This window comes from Babylonia areolata, chromosome 8 (genome assembly GCF_041734735.1).
Source record: "Babylonia areolata isolate BAREFJ2019XMU chromosome 8, ASM4173473v1, whole genome shotgun sequence".
Taxonomy (NCBI): Eukaryota; Metazoa; Mollusca; class Gastropoda; order Neogastropoda; family Buccinidae; genus Babylonia; species Babylonia areolata.
In genome coordinates, this window is record NC_134883.1 from 5,625,008 (window position 1) to 5,646,324 (window position 21,317).

Here is a 21,317-nt window from a genome sequence, read left to right on the forward strand (position 1 = left end):
CAGCTGCCTTCTTCGAAGAGACTGGAGTGTCCATCTGACCAACGAGAAGAAGAACCTGGACTGTGCGCTGTTTGGGGGATTGAAGTTTCTTTTACAGCGTGTAGGATATTGACAGCGTGCCAATATGATACCAGAATCACTGATGGCCCCACGTGTTCAATGTTCACTGTGCTGAATACGTTCTTCTTCTTCTTCTGCGTTCACTCGTATGCACACGAGTGGGGTTTTACGTGTATGACCATTTTTACCCCGCCATGTAGGCAGCCATACTCCATTTTCGGGGGTGTGCATGCTGGGTATGTTCTTGTTTCCATAACCCACCGAACGCTGACATGGATTACAGGATCTTTAACGTGCGTATTTGATCTTCTGCTTGCATATACACACGATTGGGGTTCAGGCACTAGCAGGTCTGCACATATGTTGACCTGGGAGATCGTAAAAATCTCCACCCTTTACCCACCAGGCGCCGTCACCGTGATTCGAACCCGGGACCCTCAGATTGACAGTCCAACGCTTTAACCACTCGGCTATTGCACCCGTCACTCGGAAGCTCAACGTCTGTGTCGAGGACCTGCAGCGTACAGCTGCCTTCTTCGAAGAGACTGGAGTGTCCATCTGACCAACGAGAAGAAGAACCTGGACTGTGCGCTGTTTCGGGGGTGTGTGTGTGTGTGTGTGTGTGTGTGTGGGGGGGGGGGGTGTTGAAGTTTATTTTACAGCGTGTAGGATATTGACAGCGTGCCAATATGATGCCAGAATCACTGATGGCCCCACGTGTTCAATGTTCACTGTGCTGAATACGTTCTTCTTCTTCTTCTGCGTTCACTCGTATGCACACGAGTGGGGTTTACGTGTATGACCGTTTTTAACCCCGCCATGTAGGCAGCTATACTCCGTTTTCGGGGGTGTGCATGCTGGGTATGTTCTTGTTTCCATAACCCACCGAACGCTGACATGGATTACAGGATCTTTAACGTGCGTATTTGATCTTCTGCTTGCATATACACACGATTGGGGTTCAGGCACTAGCAGGTCTGCACATATGTTGACCTGGGAGATCGTAAAAATCTCCACCCTTTACCCACCAGGCGCCGTCACCGTGATTCGAACCCGGGACCCTCAGACTGACAGTCCAATCACTCGGCTATTGCGCCCGTCGCTGAATACGTTCCATAAAGGATTTCTTTTCAGTAATACGTTGTTTCCCCGTGTGTCTCATTTCCTTAGTATCTTTATGATAAATCTTTTAACTATTTTCTTTTTTTTAAATATTCATATATACAAGTCTTTATGAAAACAATAAAGGTATTAGTAAAACCGACAACGATTAACCAGTGGATGCATAACAAAGATAACGTTTTCTGAAACAGAGCATACAAACTCATACGTATAAGATATCAGTTGGTGATGTTTCTTTATCAACGTAATGGTCTACTAGCCATCGTGTGAGTATGTTTTATTTTCCAGCAAAGCTCTGTAGCTGTGTATCTAATTTGCTAATTTTGTATTTCTATTTACATATATCTTAAATGAAAAAAGAAAAAGATGGATCGGTGGCCTATTGGACAAAGCACTTAGCAAGGAGCGAATGTTTTGTATTCGATTTCAGCAAAGGCAATAATTTCTGCACGAATACAACACAGAATAACCTGTTGTTACTAGATAATAATAGTAATATAATGTAATATAATACAGCGCAATACTGTCTCTCTCTGTCTCTCTGTCCTCGTGTGTGTCTACCTGCCTCCGTATGTCTGACTCTGTCTCTGTCTGTCTGTCTGTCTGTCTGTCTGTCTCTCTCTCTCTCTCTCTATATATATATATCCCCTTTTGTTATTTGCTATTCATTTTATGTACGTATGTATGTGGAAGAGGAGTGGGGATGTAATCAAAGAAATATTCTGTCATACACACACACACAGAGACACAGACACACACACACACACACACAGTGGGGGGGGGGGGGGGGGGAGTCGTAAACATGTTGTCTTTCTCGAAACATGGCATATGATTTGTATTTTTATTTTCCATTATCAAACTGGTATCATTTCTACTGAAACCTTATGCTGTAGAAGCCATACAGCCCCCGAGGCAGTGCGGCACACAGAAATTGGACACAACACAACGACATATCAGTTACATGACAATTATGTAAACGCCCCCCACCACCACCCAACGTCCCCACCTCTCCCTGCGAAACACACATGACTGCGAACGGCGCAAATGTCACTATGGCTTTGATCTAAGTTCATTTCATTTCAGTGCAGGAGAGGGGGAGAGAGAGAGAGAGAGAGAGAGAGAGAGATTCGGAATCTGATTCGGATGGTTTATTCAAAAAAGGCCTTAGCCCCTTATGAAGGGGTGGTGTGTAAACTTATTTCAAAGACATACAGTATATGATACAATGAAACAAAACAATACCTAGATTGATAATCAGAAACAACTAAATGACCGCATTTTGAATGCTTTGTATAGGTAAGTTGCAAACTGTCTGACTTCTTCTTCACGACGTGACGTCATAAGCAAAACTAGTTTAAACATAGAAGGCTGAGAGTAATATTTCTGGGGTATGAAATTATACGTCAGTTCACATAACTTTGGACAACAAAAAACATGAAATGTAATTCGTTTTCTTCTGCATTTGTGCACAATGGACAAATAAGATCATGATCACTATGCTGTGTGTATCGAAAATGATGAATTGCAATATCTGAAAGCCCAAACCTAAATCTTGTCATGAGATATTTTAAATGTTTTGCCAAATTCATGGATAAATACGTTGGGACACAATGTAAAGAGTTGATCTGATAATACTCATTAAATCTATCACTTTCTTGCACATGAGCATTCCATTCTTGCCATCTACAATCAGTCTGGTGCAGAGACTACTAATAAATTCTGAGATATCCCCCACCCCTTTGTTAAGCCAAACAAATCCCATACCTATTTCATAAAGTTTAACTCTCACTTTAGTTACTCAATTAATCTTGCCCCTTACATCCATATCACACAACATATTATAAGCTTTTTTGGGTAATCTTGATTCATCTAATCGTGTTAATTTCAGCCAGTACCTGATGCACCTCACAGCTGAGTTAAGATGTAATGGATACCTATTTGTTTCACCATATATCAAATCATTTGGAGTTTTTATTGATACCTTCAGAAATTTCTTTAACATAAACAAATGGACTTTCTCACAAACATTGCAGCATTATCGAGACCCCATATTTCTGCGCCATATCAAGTAATAGGTTGAACTTGAGAGTTGAATAATCTAATAAACACTTAAAAAGATTGATTACTTAAACTAGATAACTTTTGCATAATACACAATGCCGCACGCTTTCCTCTGCTTGCAAGATCTTTACAAGCGACAGTAAAACTCAGTCTTGTTGAAAAATAAAGACCTAAATATTTATATATAATCACAACAGGCATAGCTACTCCTTCATAGACCCAATGTTCTCTCGCTCCCAAATACCCACCCTTTCTAAATACAATGATGTTACTTTTGGACATATTCACATTTAACTGCAGAGCTGTATCTGCTTTATGTAGACTTTTAAGTTGTCTTTGAAGACCAATTACTGTTTCAGACTTTAAAACAACATCATCTACCAAAAGCAGAATGAACAACTGTAAAAGATCAGTAGTGAATTGTGCACCATGTCTAACATTATTCGCAACTTCATGGGTCAATTCCTTAATAAAGAGAGAAAACAAAATAGGACTACAAACGTCACCTTGTTTTACACCGCTTGTGCACTGTATATAGTCAGTCATCCTGCCCCCACACCTAACTCTAATCTTCACACACTCATACATACTCATTATACACTTTAGTAATTTCCCTCTCACTCCATATTTTAACAGAATAGGCCATAATATACTTCTATTTATGGAATCAAAAGTTTTTTCAAAATCAATGAAAGCAACATATAGTTTGCGGTTAAATGAAAATTGTTTTTGTATAAATGCCCTCAAAGTAAACATATGATCTACAGTAGAATAATTGCGTTTGAATCCAGCTTGATATTCTTCAGTAATATTATTTTCAACCCAATCTTGCAATCTGTGATTCATAATTGTGCTATATATCTTACTAGCTGCGTCGCAAATAGAGATACCTCGGTAATTAATTGGATTATTTACATCTCCTTTCTTATACAGAGGGAGAACAATAGACTCAGTCCAGTTTTGGGGATAAATTCCTTTATCGAAAAGAGCGTTGAAAAACGTTACAAAGAAATCTAAAATCAATTCAGTTTTACATCCATACTTCAATAGTTCCCCAATGATTCCATCTGGCCCGGCGGCTTTACGAATTTTAATTTTTCTAATTGCTAACATTACCTCTTCTTTGGAAATAGGACGGTTTAAATTATCTTCTTCTTCGTTCTCTATGTGTGGTAACATATTGATATTTGCATCTTTTGTGAGAAGTGATTTAAAATGTTCAAACCAAGCATCGGTAGTAATATTGTTTGATGGTTGCTTTCGTTTTGAAGAGATTTTATGCACCACGTCCCAGAACTGTCTTTGACTTTTTACTGATGACATGAGTTCTTTTAGCAAAGCATCATTAAAGTGCTGCTTCTTTTTTTTAATTTTTTTTATTCTCAATAAATGTTTATATTCCCGTCGTGCTTTACAATAACGATCACGATCCTGAGCATCTAAAGTGCGACGAAATTTTTTCAGCAATTTACGAACATTTCTTCTAAAGGAATTACATTCCAGATCAAACCAGTCCTGGGACGTGTTACATTTTCTCCCACAACATATCTGTTTTTTCATACATTCTGCAGCCTCTTTTAAACACGTGTTAAAAAACAGTAGTGCAACGTTGATATCTACCTCAATCAAACTGACAGCGTAAGCCATTTTTTCCTGACATTCTGTTGAACATGTATTATTGACATAAACATCAGCAGAATTTTCGTTCCAAACAAGTTTTTCGATGACAAGATTCTCATTGAATACCTCTTCCTCACTACCATCTAAACAACTAAAATAGCATTTTACAGGCATAGGATCAGATTCAATTCGTTCACAAACTGTCATTTCTCACGATTCACACAAAACAGAAAATATTTCATAAGACATTATAAAATAATCATTCACACTGCAGCCACTGTCTGATACGTACGTGTAGCAACCTTGAAGGTCACCATAACACATACCATTTAGAATACATAAATCCAATGCAGTGCACATATCTAATAACAATTTTCCATAGTTGTTCATCATAGCATCTTCTGAACGTTTGTCTACACTTACTGGATGGCTGACACACTGAAAGTCTAAAATACTGTTAACATCAGTTTTATGGCAATGATGGGAAGCATTGGAAGTGCGACTGTTCAAGTCACCACACAAAAACACATATATATCCCCATAAAAAAAGTAAACAATCAGTAATATATTCTTCTAGCAGAGCGATGCCACTTTCCTTGTCAAAACAAACATAGTACGGAGACCCCTGCGGGGGAACATAACAGTACACATACAACACATCTTTGTCAGAACCAAATAACATTTTATCAATAAGTAAGGCACCAAAATTATCAGACTTAATATTAACTTGTTTAACACAGGACACAAACTCATTTTTAATCAGACACAGCGGTCCCCCGGATCGCCTTCCGTGTGTAGTAAATTTCAAAGCTGGAATACAAAAACTCTTATACCCTGAAAAGATAGTTGAAGTGAATTCTTAAAAAAAAGTCTCAACTAAACAAATAAAATCAAAATTACATACAAATGAAACAAACTCATCACTGGTCAATTTAGAAGCTAACCCATTTACATTCCAATGTAGGAACGATAACTTTTTTCTTTTTATACAACATTTTTTTTTTTTGCATCTTCATCCAACACATGTTCACATTCTTTGTCACAGGCTGACTCAGTGGCAGGAGAAACACACGAGACAGGCACGCCAATATCTACACAATTCATATCAACGTCAGCGCCCCAAGTCCCACGTGCAAGTTCAGTTTTACTTACAGAAGGCGATGACACCGGTGTCTCCTTGTTTCTAACGCCCCCGGGAAAACCTACCTCACAGCTACACTTGGGCCGGCCGGTTTCCTATCTTAACTCTACCAGATTGTCATCACTGTCAACAGTGTATTTCTTCCCTTCAATCAACAGATGACTGAAGACAATGGTAGCTCTCTTACCGTCCTGTCTGGCCTTCTTGAGAGAGAAAGAGAGAGAGAGAGACAGAGAGAGAGCGAGAATGAATTTTATGTTCCGATTGGAACTGAACTAAGTGTTCAAAGCTTTTTATTTAATTCAGTCATCGAAATAAGAGGGAAATGGAAGAGAAAAAAAAGTATACAAAAAAGGACAATCAAGAGAAAAAAATCGTAGATATTCTAAGAAAAAATGGGAAGAGAGAGAGAGACAGAGAGACAGAGAGAGACAGAGACAGAGACAGAGAGACAGAGACACAGACAGAAAGAATTGATTTAATGTTCTGATTGAAACTGAAATTTGTGTCGTTACTTGTTTAAAGAAAAAATGGGATGAGAGAGAGAGAGAGAGAGAGAGAGAGAGAGAGAGAGAGAGAGAGAGAGAGAGAGAGAGAACAAATATAATAATGATCCATACAGAGACAGACACTGCACGAGGTAAAATGAAGATGATACGATTTAAAGCTTGATGATGGCTTTCAGTACATAAGATGCTACTTGAGAGCTGCATGTATGTGTTTTACGCTGGGTCTAAAGTTTAGTTATAATGCCATAGATCGACATAACTTACGGGCAGTACAGACAGTCAACATGCGCTCTTCGTTTCAACTAACTTTACAATACACAGTCCATAATTCACATTGAAGCCATTCGATGAAAATTTTACCACCAATATTCCAGTACCCATCTTTACAGCAGCTTTTGGTACACTGATATACCCTTTTAGTGAGCTGTTCGTGAGCCATTTGATAAAGATTAATACAGATTTTGTGACGTTGAAACAGATAGTCCATTTTTATAACGAACTTGTTATGTACAATGGTTTTGCATGTTTTACCATCAGACAATTCTTCCTCGTCGTTCTAAGCACACAGGCGCTTTCGTTTGTAACTGCTTAAACAACACAACGCATCATGCATGTTTATGTTTTAATTATAGTATAATATTTATATATAAATCATGTATATTCATGTTTTCATAGAATGATATTTATATTTCTGTTATCGTTGCTTATTCAGTGTGTATGATTGTTAATATTGTGTGTGAGGTTTACGTTAAACTCCGTAATGCAACTCCGTATTTAAGCATTCTTTTTGTCTTTGTATATATTCATATTGAATGACTGTAAGACTGTGATCATTTCATGCATATGACGGTGATTCCCAGTATGTGAGCTTCACAGTAACTTGGCGTTTTAGGCGTTTTATGTCTCTTATGTATTCTGTATGGTTGTGATTCTCGAGCATTATTTGTGTAGTATAACACCACAACTGGATTTCTCTTGTTGAGACAACAAAGCAATCTGACATCTGTATTCGTGAAGACGGGGGTTACTCACTGTATCCGGCGATACGGTGTTCTCGATGGTGCGGTTTGGCTCGTTGTAGGCAAAGAGCAAGCCATCTTGGACCACTGTGAGTGACTTCTCTTTCATCATGGTCAGTCCATGTTCAATGACCAGCCAGATGTCACACTGTTTCTCACGGACGTCACACTTGTAACTCTGTCCCTGACTGGTCAGCAGCAGGACGGCCGCAGCCAATAGCAGGGCGTCTGTCATGGTGGCGAACATTGTGGCCTACCTGTCAACAGAGGAAGGGGGTCTGTGGGATAATGTTTTCAGCACAGCTCACTGCAGGGGCCCATTTCTTGGCCGATAGAAGTCCAGTGGAAAACATCAAAACTGAAGAAATAGCCCTCTCCTCAGACACATACACACACGCGTGCACGCAAACACACACACACACACACACACACACACCTAAACACACACACACACACACACGCGCGCACGCACACAGGCATACCTATGTGCTGGCTCATTCTCACCTTCAAAATCTGGATCAACAGAAATTTCAAGCTGTAATACAATTGCCGGTCTTCTGTTTTAACTCTGCGCGCAATTTCGTGAGAGAGAGAGAGAGAGAGAGAGAGAGAGAGAGAGAGAGAGAGAGACGCTTTGACGCTTTGATGTTTTACTGTCATTGACTGTACAGTCCTTGTGACAGGGGAGAACAATACATTAACAGGAAACATAAGATCAAACAAAGAAACATAATATAAATCAACATTCTCATCACACACACAAATAATGTATGTACCTAAAATGGGACAAACATAAATCAACTGATCACTTCGGTCAGCTCGACCATCCAAAATGAATAAATAGTTTTGCATACACATGCACACAATCATGTGTATCTATCAAATTATCATCAAATAATATGTCCTATAATAGTTTTTTTTCCCATAAATGAATAAACGAATTTTGCTTTACTCATATTTGTACATCTAAACTTCTGTTTATCATTTTCTTTCTAAAATCCCATGCTTCTGAAATATATTTAGCAAATGATTTTATGATGTCTTCATCATTCGATCTGAGCAGCATTGTCATATCTTCTCTTTTTACTACATCCTTTTCAAAAAGAATACATTTTTTACGAATAAAATCATAAGATTTGCACTGAAAGACAAAATGGTTTTCATCATCAGTAGCTGAGTTACATATTGGACAGGGAGACTGTGTTTCTGTGCCAGTTGAGAGAGAGAGAGAGAGAGAGAGAGAGAGAGAGAGAGAGAGAATGAATGAATGAATGAATGAATGAATGTTTTATTGCATTCAGGCCATAGGCATCATTGCATTGGGATGCTGGGAAGGGGGACGTGCTGACAATAGCATTCCGTTGACATTCCTATGAATATTAGAAATTATCCAATACTCTGAAGTTGCATGTAACAACAACGATTTTGTACAGGATTGGTATAAATAGTCATCATTTTACTGAAATGGATTTTCATACGACATTTTCTATCACACACGTATCTAGAAATGTTCTTCTTCATTGATTAGTTATCGCTTCTTGTCTGCGCTTAATTGAATGAAAAATATATTTTGCTACAGAACGAGATCGATGTTTATCTACACCGTCCAGCAGAAAGTTAATCTGAACATTGACATACAAACCAAGAAACTTTTTTCTGAGATCAACATACAAAGGGCATGCATATATAAAATGATATTCATCCTCATTCACACCTTTACAAAATGGGCAAAACCTTGCAACCGGATTTTCAGAGTATCTCTCATAGTTCTTATTTAGCGGCAAGACTCCAAGTCTTATTTGTGTCAAAGCGACTCTGAGGCAATAAATATCCAAATGTACAAAATAAAGTCCAGTTCTGAAACCATCTTGCATGGATGAATATAAAGCGTATCTTTCCTTATCTCTGACAGATGCCGACCATTCTTGCACATACATATCAATCAGTCTCTGTTTGAACTGTAATATAAACATCTGCATATTATCAACTCCTTGATTCAACCACACATAACTGAATCCAGTTTTACACAAAATTTCTCTAATTCCTGTTACCCAACACCTTTTACCGTTCCCATCTGAGTTTACTAGCATAAGATACGCCTGTTTAGGTAATCTATCTAAATTCATTTCTAATAATCTGAACCAATATTTTACGGCTTTCGTGTATGAGTTAACATATAATGGGTATCTGCCTAATTCTGAGTACACTAGTTTGTTGGGTGTTTTGAGGTGAACACCGAGAAATCTTTTGCAAGCTAATAAATGTATTTTTTCGACGCTATCTAAACGTTGCAGCCCCCAAATCTCTGCTGAGTACAATAGAATAGACTGAATTTTGGAGTCAAATATTTTGAAAAAGACTTCTCGGGACATCTCTTTACAATTGTTAAATGCTCTGCACAGAAGGTAAAGTGCTTTTTTTGCTTTTGTTACTAGATGCCCTGTGCCTACATTAGCACTCAACATTGTTGTGAATGTGAATCTTAGGTAACAGTAGGTGTTTACCACCTCCAAAAAACCATTTTTCTTTTTTACCCAGATACCCCCCCTTTCTGAACACTATTATCTTAGTTTTACTTCTATTAACATTTAACCTCAAGCTATCACAGCATATTTTCAAAGAGTTAAGTTGTGTCTGTAATCCACCTGGTGTAGTTGCAATTAAAGCTAGAGAGAGATAGAGAGAGAGAGAGAGAGAGAGAGAAACTTGAAACTTGAAATGTTTTATTTGCCTGCAAAGGTCTTTGAGAGAGAGAGAGAGAGAGAGAGAGAGAGAGAGAGTGTGTGTGTGTGTGTGTGTGTGCGCGCGCGCGTGCGTGCATACGTAAGTGCGAGCGAATGTGCGCGAATGCGTGTACACACACACACACACACACACACACACACACACACACACACATATATATGTACATATATATGTGTGTGTGTGTGTGTGTGTGTGCGCGCGCGCGTGGGTGCGTGTGCGTGTGCGTGTGCGTGTGCGTGTGTGTGTGTGAACAGGAATATTTGCCAATGAACGTCCAAATGCGACTCAAAAGAGACATTACCTGCAAGCTTTTTCTTTGGGATTCACTCGCTGTTTTTTTATTAAAATTTTTTTTTTTTTACTTATTTATTTATTTATTTATTTATTTATTTGTACACTGTCTCAGGCATATTATGTCACTTTACAGTGAGAAGAGAAAAAAAATCGATTGCAGACACTCGTAAAAAGGTGGTATTTTATGGTGGTCGTCATTGAAATGAACGCTATTGCATTGGGTTGTGTTGCATATCATTGTATTGATTTGTGCTGTATTGTTCTGTTGTACTGTGTTGGGACTGCATTGTGTTCATCTGAATTGGGTTGTGTTGGGTCGTGTTTTATGGTACTGAGTTGTTTTTGTGTTGTGTTCAAATGTATTGGGTTGTGTTGGGTGGTGTTTTATGGTACTGAGTTGTTTTTGTGCTGTGTTCAAATGTATTGGGTTGTGTTGTGGGGTGTTTTATGGTACTGAGGTGTTTTTGTGTTGTGTTCAAACGTATTGGGTTGTGTTGGGGGGTGTTTTATGGTACTGAGTTGTTTTTGTGTTGTGTTCAAACGTATTGGGTTGTGTTGGGGGGTGTTTTATGGTACTGAGTTGTTTTTGTGCTGTGTTCAAATGTATTGGGTTGTGTTGGGTCGTGTTTTATGGTACTGAGTTGCTTTTGTGCTGTGTTCAAATGTATTGGGTTGTGTTGGGTGTGTTTTATGATACTGAGTTGCTTTTGTGCTGTGTTCAAATGTATTGGGTTGTGTTGGGTGTGTTTTATGATACTGAGTTGCTTTTGTGCTGTGTTCAAATGTATTGGGTTGTGTTGGGGTGTGTTTTATGGTACTGAGTTGTTTTTGTGTTGTGTTCAAACGTATTGGGTTGTGTTGGGGCGTGTGTTATGGTACTGAGTTGTTTTTGTGCTGTGTTCAAATGTATTGGGTTGTGTTGGGTTGTGTTTTAATGTACTAAGTTGTTGTGTTGTGTTCAAATGTATTGGGTTGTGTTGGGTTGTGTTTTATGGTACTGAGTTGTTTTTGTGTCGTGTTCAAATGTATTGGGTTGTGTTGGGGCGTGTTTTATGGTACTGAGTTGTTTTTGTGCTGTGTTCAAATGTATTGGGTTGTGTTGGGTCGTGTTTTATGGTACTGAGTTGTTTTTGTGCTGTGTTCAAATGTATTGGGTTGTGTTGGGTCGTGTTTTATGGTACTGAGTTGTTTTTGTCCTGTGTTCAAATGTACTGGAGTGAGACTGCGTGAAGTTGTGTCGTGTAGCATAGTCTTGTAATGTAATATATGTACATATATATATATATATACGTCCGTAAAGAAGAAACCCACAGATGCTCTATTATATATATACGTCCGTAAAGAAGAAACCCACAGATGCTCTATTATATATATATATATATATATATATATATATATATATATATATATATACGTCCGTATAGAAGAAACCCACAGATGCTCTATCCTAAAATTAGAAAAGAAATAAAAGAAATTAAAACAACATTGAACAGACCTAAAATGACATAAAAAAAAAAGAAAATCAGACAAACCAAACTATAAATGATGAAGGAAAAAAAGAAAGAAAAAGAAACAATAAAAGAAAGCAAGATGAAATGAAAATGGAAGACAACAAAGATCGAATTAGAAAAAAAATGACACAAAAGGATACAAAGAGACAATAAGAAAAAAGAAAGTACGAAAAGTTTTGAAAATCCATATAATGAAAGAAGAAGAAGAAGAAGAAGAAGAAGAAGAAGAAGAAGAAGAAGAAAACCGAAAGGTCCCCGCTTCTATCAATTATAATATATCTAAATTTCACGAGGAGAAAACAAGAAAGGTAAATAAATGAATAACCAATCAAGGAAAACTGAATAAATAACAAATAATAAACAACCAAACAAACAATTACATAAATAAAATGAATAAATAGATAACGAGATACGTACATACTCAAGAAAATCGAAGCACCAAGTTCAGACAATCACTACCATGATTTCTGACGAAGAAGACGAGAGAACAACCATATGCAGCTTGCTTGCTTTTTCCCCCCTCTATTTTCTCTTTCCTAAAGGCAACACCTGAATGTCTGGACCTATAGCACTCGCGTGTCACTGACGTGCGCGTGCCTTTCCTCCTCCGGTCGTGTGGTATACTGCAGTCTGTTGTCCGTTACAAGTGGGAATCAATATCGCAGCTTTCTCTGACAGACCGCTACACATGAAAGAGGACGAACACACACATACACACACACACACACACACACACGCACAGGAGCACGCGCGCGCGCACACACACACACAAACGCGCGCGCGCGCACGCTCACGCGCGCACACACACACACACACGCACACACAGAGGCGCGTGCAAAAATGTATGAAGAGGACAGTTGTTTTTTTCTGACAGACCGCAACACATGAAATCACACACACACACACACACACACACACACACACACACACACACACACACACACACAGAGACACACAGAGAGAGAGAGAGAGAGTATTGAAAACAGCTTAAACAACAATTACCTAAAGGTGAATAACCAGACTCATTTGGTGGCGGGGTGACAACATATTTGCAGGTGCGCTGAGCAAGTGCGATGCACACACAGATAGAAAACACACACACACACACACACACACACACACACACACACACACACAACAAAACAAAACAAACAAAAAAACAAAAAATCACACAACGTGTGCTCGAGTTTATTTGAACGTGTACAGCTGCGTCTGCCGTCTCAAGATGTTACTTGAGCACATGGGCTGGTTACGTGCGTGAGGGCACATTCTCTCTTTCTCTTCATATAATATATATGTTCTACACGCGCGCACGTGCATGTATACACTAATTCATCACACACACACACACACACACACACACACACACAAATCACGCACGAGGACTGAAGGAGACAATAACGAATAAACTAAAGAACTGATTAGTGAAATAGTAATGATAATAATAATAATGATAATGAATACTGAATGTTCACACCTCCCCACTGGTACCTCTTAGCCTTTACGTTATATTATGTAGTCCTACACGCATTCAGGTACGACATACCACACGAAACATTTGTACATGTAATCGCGCAAACACACACACACACACACAGAGCAGAAGTTCAAGAAATTCGTACATTAGTCAATAAGATGGCAGGTAGAACGGGGAGGGTGTTTTGAGAAACGTTTAAAATTTAATTGAACAAACGAATAACCTGTTCCAGAAATATGTGTTCCCTGTACTTTACATGAATTTGGAAGATCCATCCCATCACCTACCCTTCCGCCCTGCCCATCCATCCACCTATCCAAGTATCCATTCATACTGTCCTTTAATGATTCATTTGAAAATTTTATTTCAGCTCAACGTACAAAAAACACAATAAAAAAACACCCCCCCCCCAAAAAAAACAACAACAACACAACAACCCCAAAACAGCACCAAAAAACAAAACAAAACAAAAACAGTATGAGGCGAAAGCCTTCACGGAAATGGATTGCTAGGCTATCTTTCAACCACACATTCCGGCAACGAACCTGAAACGACCCAACCAAACCTTGTGCACCAGATGCGAAATGAAATTATAATAGAGATTAAACGAAATAAAACATTCAACATCCGGAAATCCTGATTAATCCGTAAGATTTTAAACCTGTAAAAAAAAAAAAAAATCTGTTTGAACCAATGTTGATAATGACAAAGTATTTCCTGAGAAAATACGTGAATTACACTCCACCCCCCCTCAAACACACACACATACACACAAACACACCCACCCACACACACACACACACACACACACACACACAACCGAAATACACAGGGTTACCACAAATACTTACGTCGTGTGCAAACACACACGTGAGTCAAAAATGTTTATATTGAATCCAGGCACATCTGTCGCAAAGCCATGACGTTGCCATTTCCTTTGATTCTCAAATTTCCACAAACCAACACAAGCCAGCGTTAATCACGGGGTTGACAGCCAGTCCCAACCATTCTCAGACCAAACACAGAAAGAGAAACTAATTTGAAATCCAAGTAACTGTGGAGAAAATGAAAAAAAAAATAGGCACATGTCAAACGAGTACAGATATATTAATGATACTCCAAGAAAGACTGCTTTCCCCAAAGTCAACAAAGGCGTTGTGTCAAGAGTCCAAATGAAACAAGCGCGTGGGAAGTAGGTTAATAACAAGACAAAAGTCTGGTCAGTACAGAGGAATTAATGATAAATGCCAAACAACCAGTTTGTCTTGTTTTTCGTGATCATGTTATCAGATCCACCCCCATGCCCCCCCCCCTCTCCCCCCGCACCCCCTCCCCCCACACACACTCTCTCTCTTTTGCTCTCTCACTCACTCACTCTATCCCCCCACCCCCACCCCCACCGCCCCAGTCATCTGCACCGTTTCAGTGGCATAGCTCCCACGCCGTGACAATCCGAGTCCCCAGTACACAGCCATATACTGATAGCATCGCATTTCATATTCCCTCCCCCTTTTTTCCCCATCACACTCATCGCTCTTTTATGTCGATATCATCACATTATCACCCCCTCCCCCACCCCCACCCCCTTTCCATCCCTTCCCTCTCTTTCCCTCTCTTGCTGCACATTCAGTGTGGAGTGATGGCCTAGAGGTAACGCGTCCGCCTAGGAAGCGAGAGAATCTGAGCGCGCTGGTTCGAATCACGGCTCAGCCGCCGATATTTTCTCCCTCTCCACTAGACCTTGAGTGGAGGTCTGGACGCTAGCGTGCGCGCGCGCGCGCGTGTGTGCGTGTGTGTGTGTGTGTGTGTGTGTGTGTGTGTGACTGAATGAGAGACAGAGAGGGACAGAGACAGAGAGACAGACAGACAGACAGACAGACACACACACACACACACACACACACACACACACACACACAGAGGGACATACACTTGTTTATCATACGCAGCATTGCCGCCCACCTGTTGATGATATCACAAGATATATGAGTGAAAGGAAGGAAGGGGTGGGGTGGGGGATGACAGAGATAAGGGGAACGGGGAGGAGGGAAGGGGACATGCATGACGGGGTATGGGGGGCGGGACAGTGGGCGGTATAGATGGGTGATGGTGGAGGGGGGTAGCGAGTCAGGGATGGGATGCATGAGCGGTATCAGCGTTAGGTAAGATTTGTCGTAAGCCGGTGGAATTAACGTGGTTTGCTCAGCGTTGAGACTTGTCGTAAGCCGGTGGAATTAACGTGGTTTGCTTAGCGTTGAGACTTGTCGTAAGCCTGTGGAATTAACGTGGTTTCCTTAGCGTTGAGACTTGTCGTAAGCCTGTGGAATTAACGTGGTTTGCTTAGCGTTGAGACTTGTCGTAAGCCTGTGGAATTAACGTGGTTTGCTCAGCGTTGGGACTTGTTGTAAGCCGGTGGAATTAACGTAGTTTGCTTAGCGTTGAAACTTGTCGTAAGCCTGTGGAATTAACGTGGTTTGCTCAGCGTTGAAACTTGTTGTAAGCCGGTGGAATTAACGTGGTTTGCTCAGCGTTGAGACTTGTCGTAAGCCTGTGGAATTAACGTGGTTTGCTTAGCGTTGAGACTTGTCGTAAGCCTGTGGAATTAACGTGGTTTCCTTAGCGTTGAGACTTGTCGTAAGCCTGTGGAATTAACGTGGTTTGCTTAGCGTTGAGACTTGTCGTAAGCCGGTGGAATTAACGTGGTTTGCTTAGCGTTGAGACTTGTCGTAACCCTGTGGAATTAACGTGGTTTCCTTAGCGTTGAAACTTGTCGTAAGCCTGTGGAATTAACGTGGTTTCCTTAGCGTTGAAACTTGTCGTAAGCCTGTGGAATTAACGTGGTTTGCTTAGCGTTGAGACTTGTCGTAACCCTGTGGAATTAACGTGGTTTCCTTAGCGTTGAAACTTGTCGTAAGCCTGTGGAATTAACGTGGTTTGCTCAGCGTTGAGACTTGTCGTAAGCCTGTGGAATTAGCGTAGTTTGCTTTGCGTTAAGACTTATCGTAAGCCCGTAGAATTACCGTGGTTTGCTTTGAGTTAAGACTTGTCTTAAGCCTGTGGAATTAGCGTGGTTTGTTTTGCGTTAAGACTTGTTGTAAGCCCGTAGAATTACCGTGGTTTGCTTTGAGTTAAGACTTGTCTTAAGCCTGTGGAATTAGCGTGGTTTGCTTTGAGTTAAGACTTGTCTTAAGCCTGTGGAATTAGCGTGGTTTGCTTTGAGTTAAGACTTGTCGTAAGCCCGTGGAATTAGCGTGGTTCGCTTAGCGCTAAGAATTGTTGTGAGCCTGTGGAATAAGCGTGGTTCGTTTAGCGTTAAGAATTGTTGTAAGCCCGTGGAATTAGCGCGGTTCGTTTAGCGTTAAGAATTGTTGTAAGCCCGTGGAATTAGTGTGGTTCGTTTAGCGTTAAGAATTGTTGTAAGCCTGTGGAATTAGCGCGGTTCGTTTAGCGTCAAGAACTGCCGCAAGCCCATGGTTTTTGCATAGTTTTCTTAGCGTTAAGAATTGTCGTAAGCTCATGGAATTATCGTAGCTTTCTGAGCGTTCAGAATTGTCATCAGCCTGTGGAATTAAAGTAGTTTGCAAAGCGTTAGTTAATAAAATATTTGTCGTAAGCCTATGGAATTAGTATCGTTTGCTTTAAGGCTATGGAACTAGCGTAAACATGGGAAAGGTCCAAACGCTAAGCAAACTTACCTCCTCTAAGATCGCTAATAAACTCAACCGAGCTCATGAGTCGTCATCGGCAAAGCCTTACAGAGATAAGTTCTGATTGTAAGCAAGAACGCTGGATGAAACAGGGTCTTCTTGCAGCTGTCTGCAGTATACCCCCCCCCCCTCTCTCACCACACTGTCCACCTTATCCACATAACACGCTGGCTGACGTAAATGGTATACGAATCAGCATGAGAGGGGATATGGAATAATAGATTTTTGCCCTTTTTGAGTCGGCAAAACGCTTGCTGAGCCCGTTTTGTCTTGTTCACAGAGAGAAAGAGAGAGAGAGAGAGAGAGAGAGAGAGAGAGAGAGAGAGAGAGAGAGAGAGAGAGAGAGAGAGAGAGAGAGAGAGAAATCGATGCAACCCAGTTCCTTCTTTACATATTCGATTCGTTCATAGTTGCATTGATGTGAATGGAGATCGGAAGAGAGAGAGAGTCAGTCAGACAGAGAGAAAGAGAGAGAGAGAGGGCACACACAGACACTCAGACACAGTCATACACACATACACACACACGCGCGCGCACGCGCTCGCGCGCATTTACTCTCAACCGTTGAAAAAACAAACAAACAAACAAACAAACCAACCAAACAAACAAACAAACAAAAAACCTTGAACAGGAGGAGTCGACGAACGCTTCCTTGACAATCGGAGAAAGCCTTAAAAAATATAAGACCTACATATGCGTGTGTGTATGTGTGTGCGTGCATGCGTGCGTGCGTGCGTGTGTGTGTGTGTGTGTGTGTGTGTGCGTGCGTGCGCGCGTGTGTGTGTGTGTGTGTGTCCGTGGTGAACTTACATATTTTCCCCGTAAACAATAACCTGATTACAAATGTTGATAAGACCTTTTCAGACAACATCACAGGACAGGCGAGTGTGAGTGCATTCAAAAGTCTTCAAAAGTAGAAGACCTACATGTGTGTGTGTGTGTGTGTGTGTGTGTGTGTGTGTGTGTGTGTGTACGTGCGTGCGTGCGTGCGTCCGTGGATGTGTGTTTGTCCGTAGTAAACATCGGCATTATCATTTTCTCAGGAAATGCATGTACTATCTCTGCTGACACCAATCTTTAACCCATTTCATAGGTATTGATAAGTTTTTTTTCCCAGGCAATCCCAGCACAAAAACTGCACACAACGTGAATGCCACAATTTTGCAATCCCAAGATTAAAATAAAGAAACTTATTTTTTCGCATTAGACCTGCGGTTGATAATTGGCCCTGCTTTACAAACTGTTTGAAATCGCGTGTATTGCGATTTTCGTTAAGAAAAAAATCTAATTATTACAAAACCACAACTTTATTCTGCACTTGCCAGGAGGTTAGAAAAACGAGAAAGTTAGATATTTCAGTTTCTTGTCAATAAAATGTGATGATTACTTTTGTCATTCAAGAACTTGCAAACCCGTACTGGTACCAAAAACAACAGAATATAGTTACCCGTTTTTGTACAGCGTTAAGAGCCCTGTTTACAGGATATGCGCTGTATAAATCATGGTCATTATTATCATCATTATTATCTCCCTCATCGAACGAAAAATCAGACGTGTCCACATGATTTCTTTTGTAAAATGTGGAAACGGTTTTCGAAAAAACAAAAAACCAAACAAACAAAAAAAAAAAACCCACACAAAACACACACACACACACACACACACAAAAACCCCACCAAAACACAAAATCAAAAACATAACTTCATAAAGATGGAAACGTGAAACTTAAAACACTAATACGCTGAAACTAGAAACATACAATTGAAACGTCTACATAATGAGTTATGTTCTCAGTCAGTACAGGGAAGACAGACAGCAACTCGCACTGAGTGTACCATCCTGATAGTTTGAGGCCATGATTTTATATCAGCGACCAGAAGATAAAGAAATACCACTTGCAGTCCAACGAAGGCTGAAAACACGCGATACACAAGTGTTGGATGATGCGCGCCATGATGGGTAGAGTTGAGTGGGATTTCGCCCTTACTTATTTAGCGAGTTACTAACAAAACTAAAGGCAGTCTGGTGTGACAAGAAACATCGCACTCAGACACAACTGATGCGCTGTTTCATTTTGTCGAATGATGACAGCACGACACATTGACAAAGTGTGGGAAAAGCATAATTAAAAACTTACAAACTAAAGAGAAAAAAAGCAGTATATCAAAGAAACAGACAGGGAGGAGAGGAAGAGGGTGGAGGGGACAGGGGAAAAGCAGCGTAGACCTACAATTACAATGGAATGACACGAGCTGTGAAGTAAGCGACCGAAGCCCAGACGAGCTAAACACGAACTGATTCGCCCTGATAGCCGGCACGAACACTCAAACCAGGATTCTGAGGTGTCCCCCTCATAGGGTAGAACTACAGTTGATCCCCTCTCATACGGTAGAACAACAATTGATGGCTTCATAGAGTAGAACTACAGTTGATGGCTTTCGCACAATTAATGGCTTCGGCTGCGGGGTTAGCAGTTAACTGATCTCGTACTGCAGGTCTGTGGCGCTCCACACGGATTGTTCAACACCGTCATGGTCTCTCTGTCGGTCCCCGGGCCCTCGCTCCCAACGTTCTTTCTCCTCCCACCCTCCACCCACCATCCCCCGACACCTCTCTGTCTGTCCTGTTGGCCTGCTGCAGTGCTTATGCGCTGATTAACCACGATCGAGTCACCATCACCATCCACCCCCGCCCCCCCAAGTCCCATCATCCAGTACAATCATACATATCGCAAATGAAGGAAATAATTAGTTGCACGTAATATGGCAGTCACGCTAAGATGTTCTACCATTTTCATTTTCAGAACACACTTTTTAAAAGCGCCAGTGCTTTAATCCCCACTCCCCCTTCCCATAATTATAAACATTTTACCTTCTTATTTCATTGATATCATTTTTGGCGTTCACATCTCCGTTTGTCTCTTAAGTATGCACAGCAAGTGAAAACAACTTAATAACAGATTATTAGGTAAGTGTGTGTGTGTGTGTGTGTGTGTGTGTGTGTGTGTGTGTGTGTGTGTGTGTGTGTGTGTGTGTGTGTAATTTCCTTGTGTTGCTCAGTTAATATTTTATTCAAATGGTTGCGAAAATGTCAGTACAACAAACAGTTAATCTGACAATAAATGGTTTCAGTCAGTCAGTCAGTGTGTGTGTGTGTGTGTGTGTGTGTGTGATGTGCACAACATATAGGCCTATATACAGATACAGCAAGTCTGCAACAACAACAAAAAAGTCATAAAAAAGCAACAGCACACATCTCCACACAGCCCCTCCATCGCAATAAAAAAGAAACGGTCAATGAAAACCGTACACACACACACACATTGTTCGAAACCTCAGCCTTCCCTTACGTACTCAATAATCAGTCGCGTCGTATGTGTGTGAACTTACCTCGAAATGTTTCTGACAGAAAAAAATATATGTCGTTTCGTTTCCAGACAGTGTCACCTTCTGGTCTTTGTTAGTTTTCGCTGTGGCCATTGCGCGATCCCTTTTTATCCCTGTCCAATGACGCCCGGTCCCGGGACTGGGGCACACCTGTCGCCCACACATAGGGCCTAATCGTGCTCTGCAATCTCCTGTTGACTTCCGATAACGGTTGGTGCAGTATGTGCGTGTCTTCTCTCAGGTAATACCTGGATGGATGGATGGGGGGAGTGGGGGGGGGGGGGGGGGGGGAAGTTGTTTTGCCTGCACCTGTTGCCCTTTACTATTACGTTGTTCTCTCTCCCCCCTCTCTCTATTTCTCTCTGTGTCTCTGTCTCTCACCCCCTCCCCTCTCTCTCAAGGCGTGAAGAGAAACATCTAACGATCTAACGTAACAGATTTGTCAGAACAATAATTATGTCAGATAATGATATATGTTTTTTGTGTGTGTTTTATTAGCTGGAATACTGCAGACACCGAACTGGCAATTACTGCAAAACGAGATCGCGTGTTTCAAGAGCTATCAAATGACTGTAAAACAGAGGTCGTGTGTTCAATGTCTGTACTTTGTGTGTGAAAGTTCAAATCGTAAAGTTTACTCTTTCTGGGCCAACATTTTGCTGAGT

The 21,317-nt window shown here is 40.7% G+C and overlaps 1 protein-coding gene across 2 annotated transcripts in view; it reads right to left on the reverse strand.

Annotated features, from left to right (window-relative positions):
- The window catches only part of LOC143284485 (uncharacterized), a 41,446-nt gene extending 20,657 nt beyond the window's left edge, over positions 1-20,789 (reverse strand). The window contains exons 1-2 of one of the 2 annotated variants that reach the window (XM_076591170.1): positions 20,656-20,789; positions 7,546-7,789 (exon numbers count right to left, since the gene is read on the reverse strand). In XM_076591170.1, coding sequence (XP_076447285.1) covers positions 7,546-7,779 — 234 coding nt within the window. In that variant the 5' untranslated portion in view covers positions 7,780-7,789; positions 20,656-20,789. Of the gene's footprint in view, positions 1-7,545; positions 7,790-12,499; positions 12,615-20,655 lie in introns of those variants that run through there. The other variant, XM_076591171.1, reaches the window with a different exon arrangement.
- Positions 20,790-21,317: the final 528 nt, after the last annotated feature.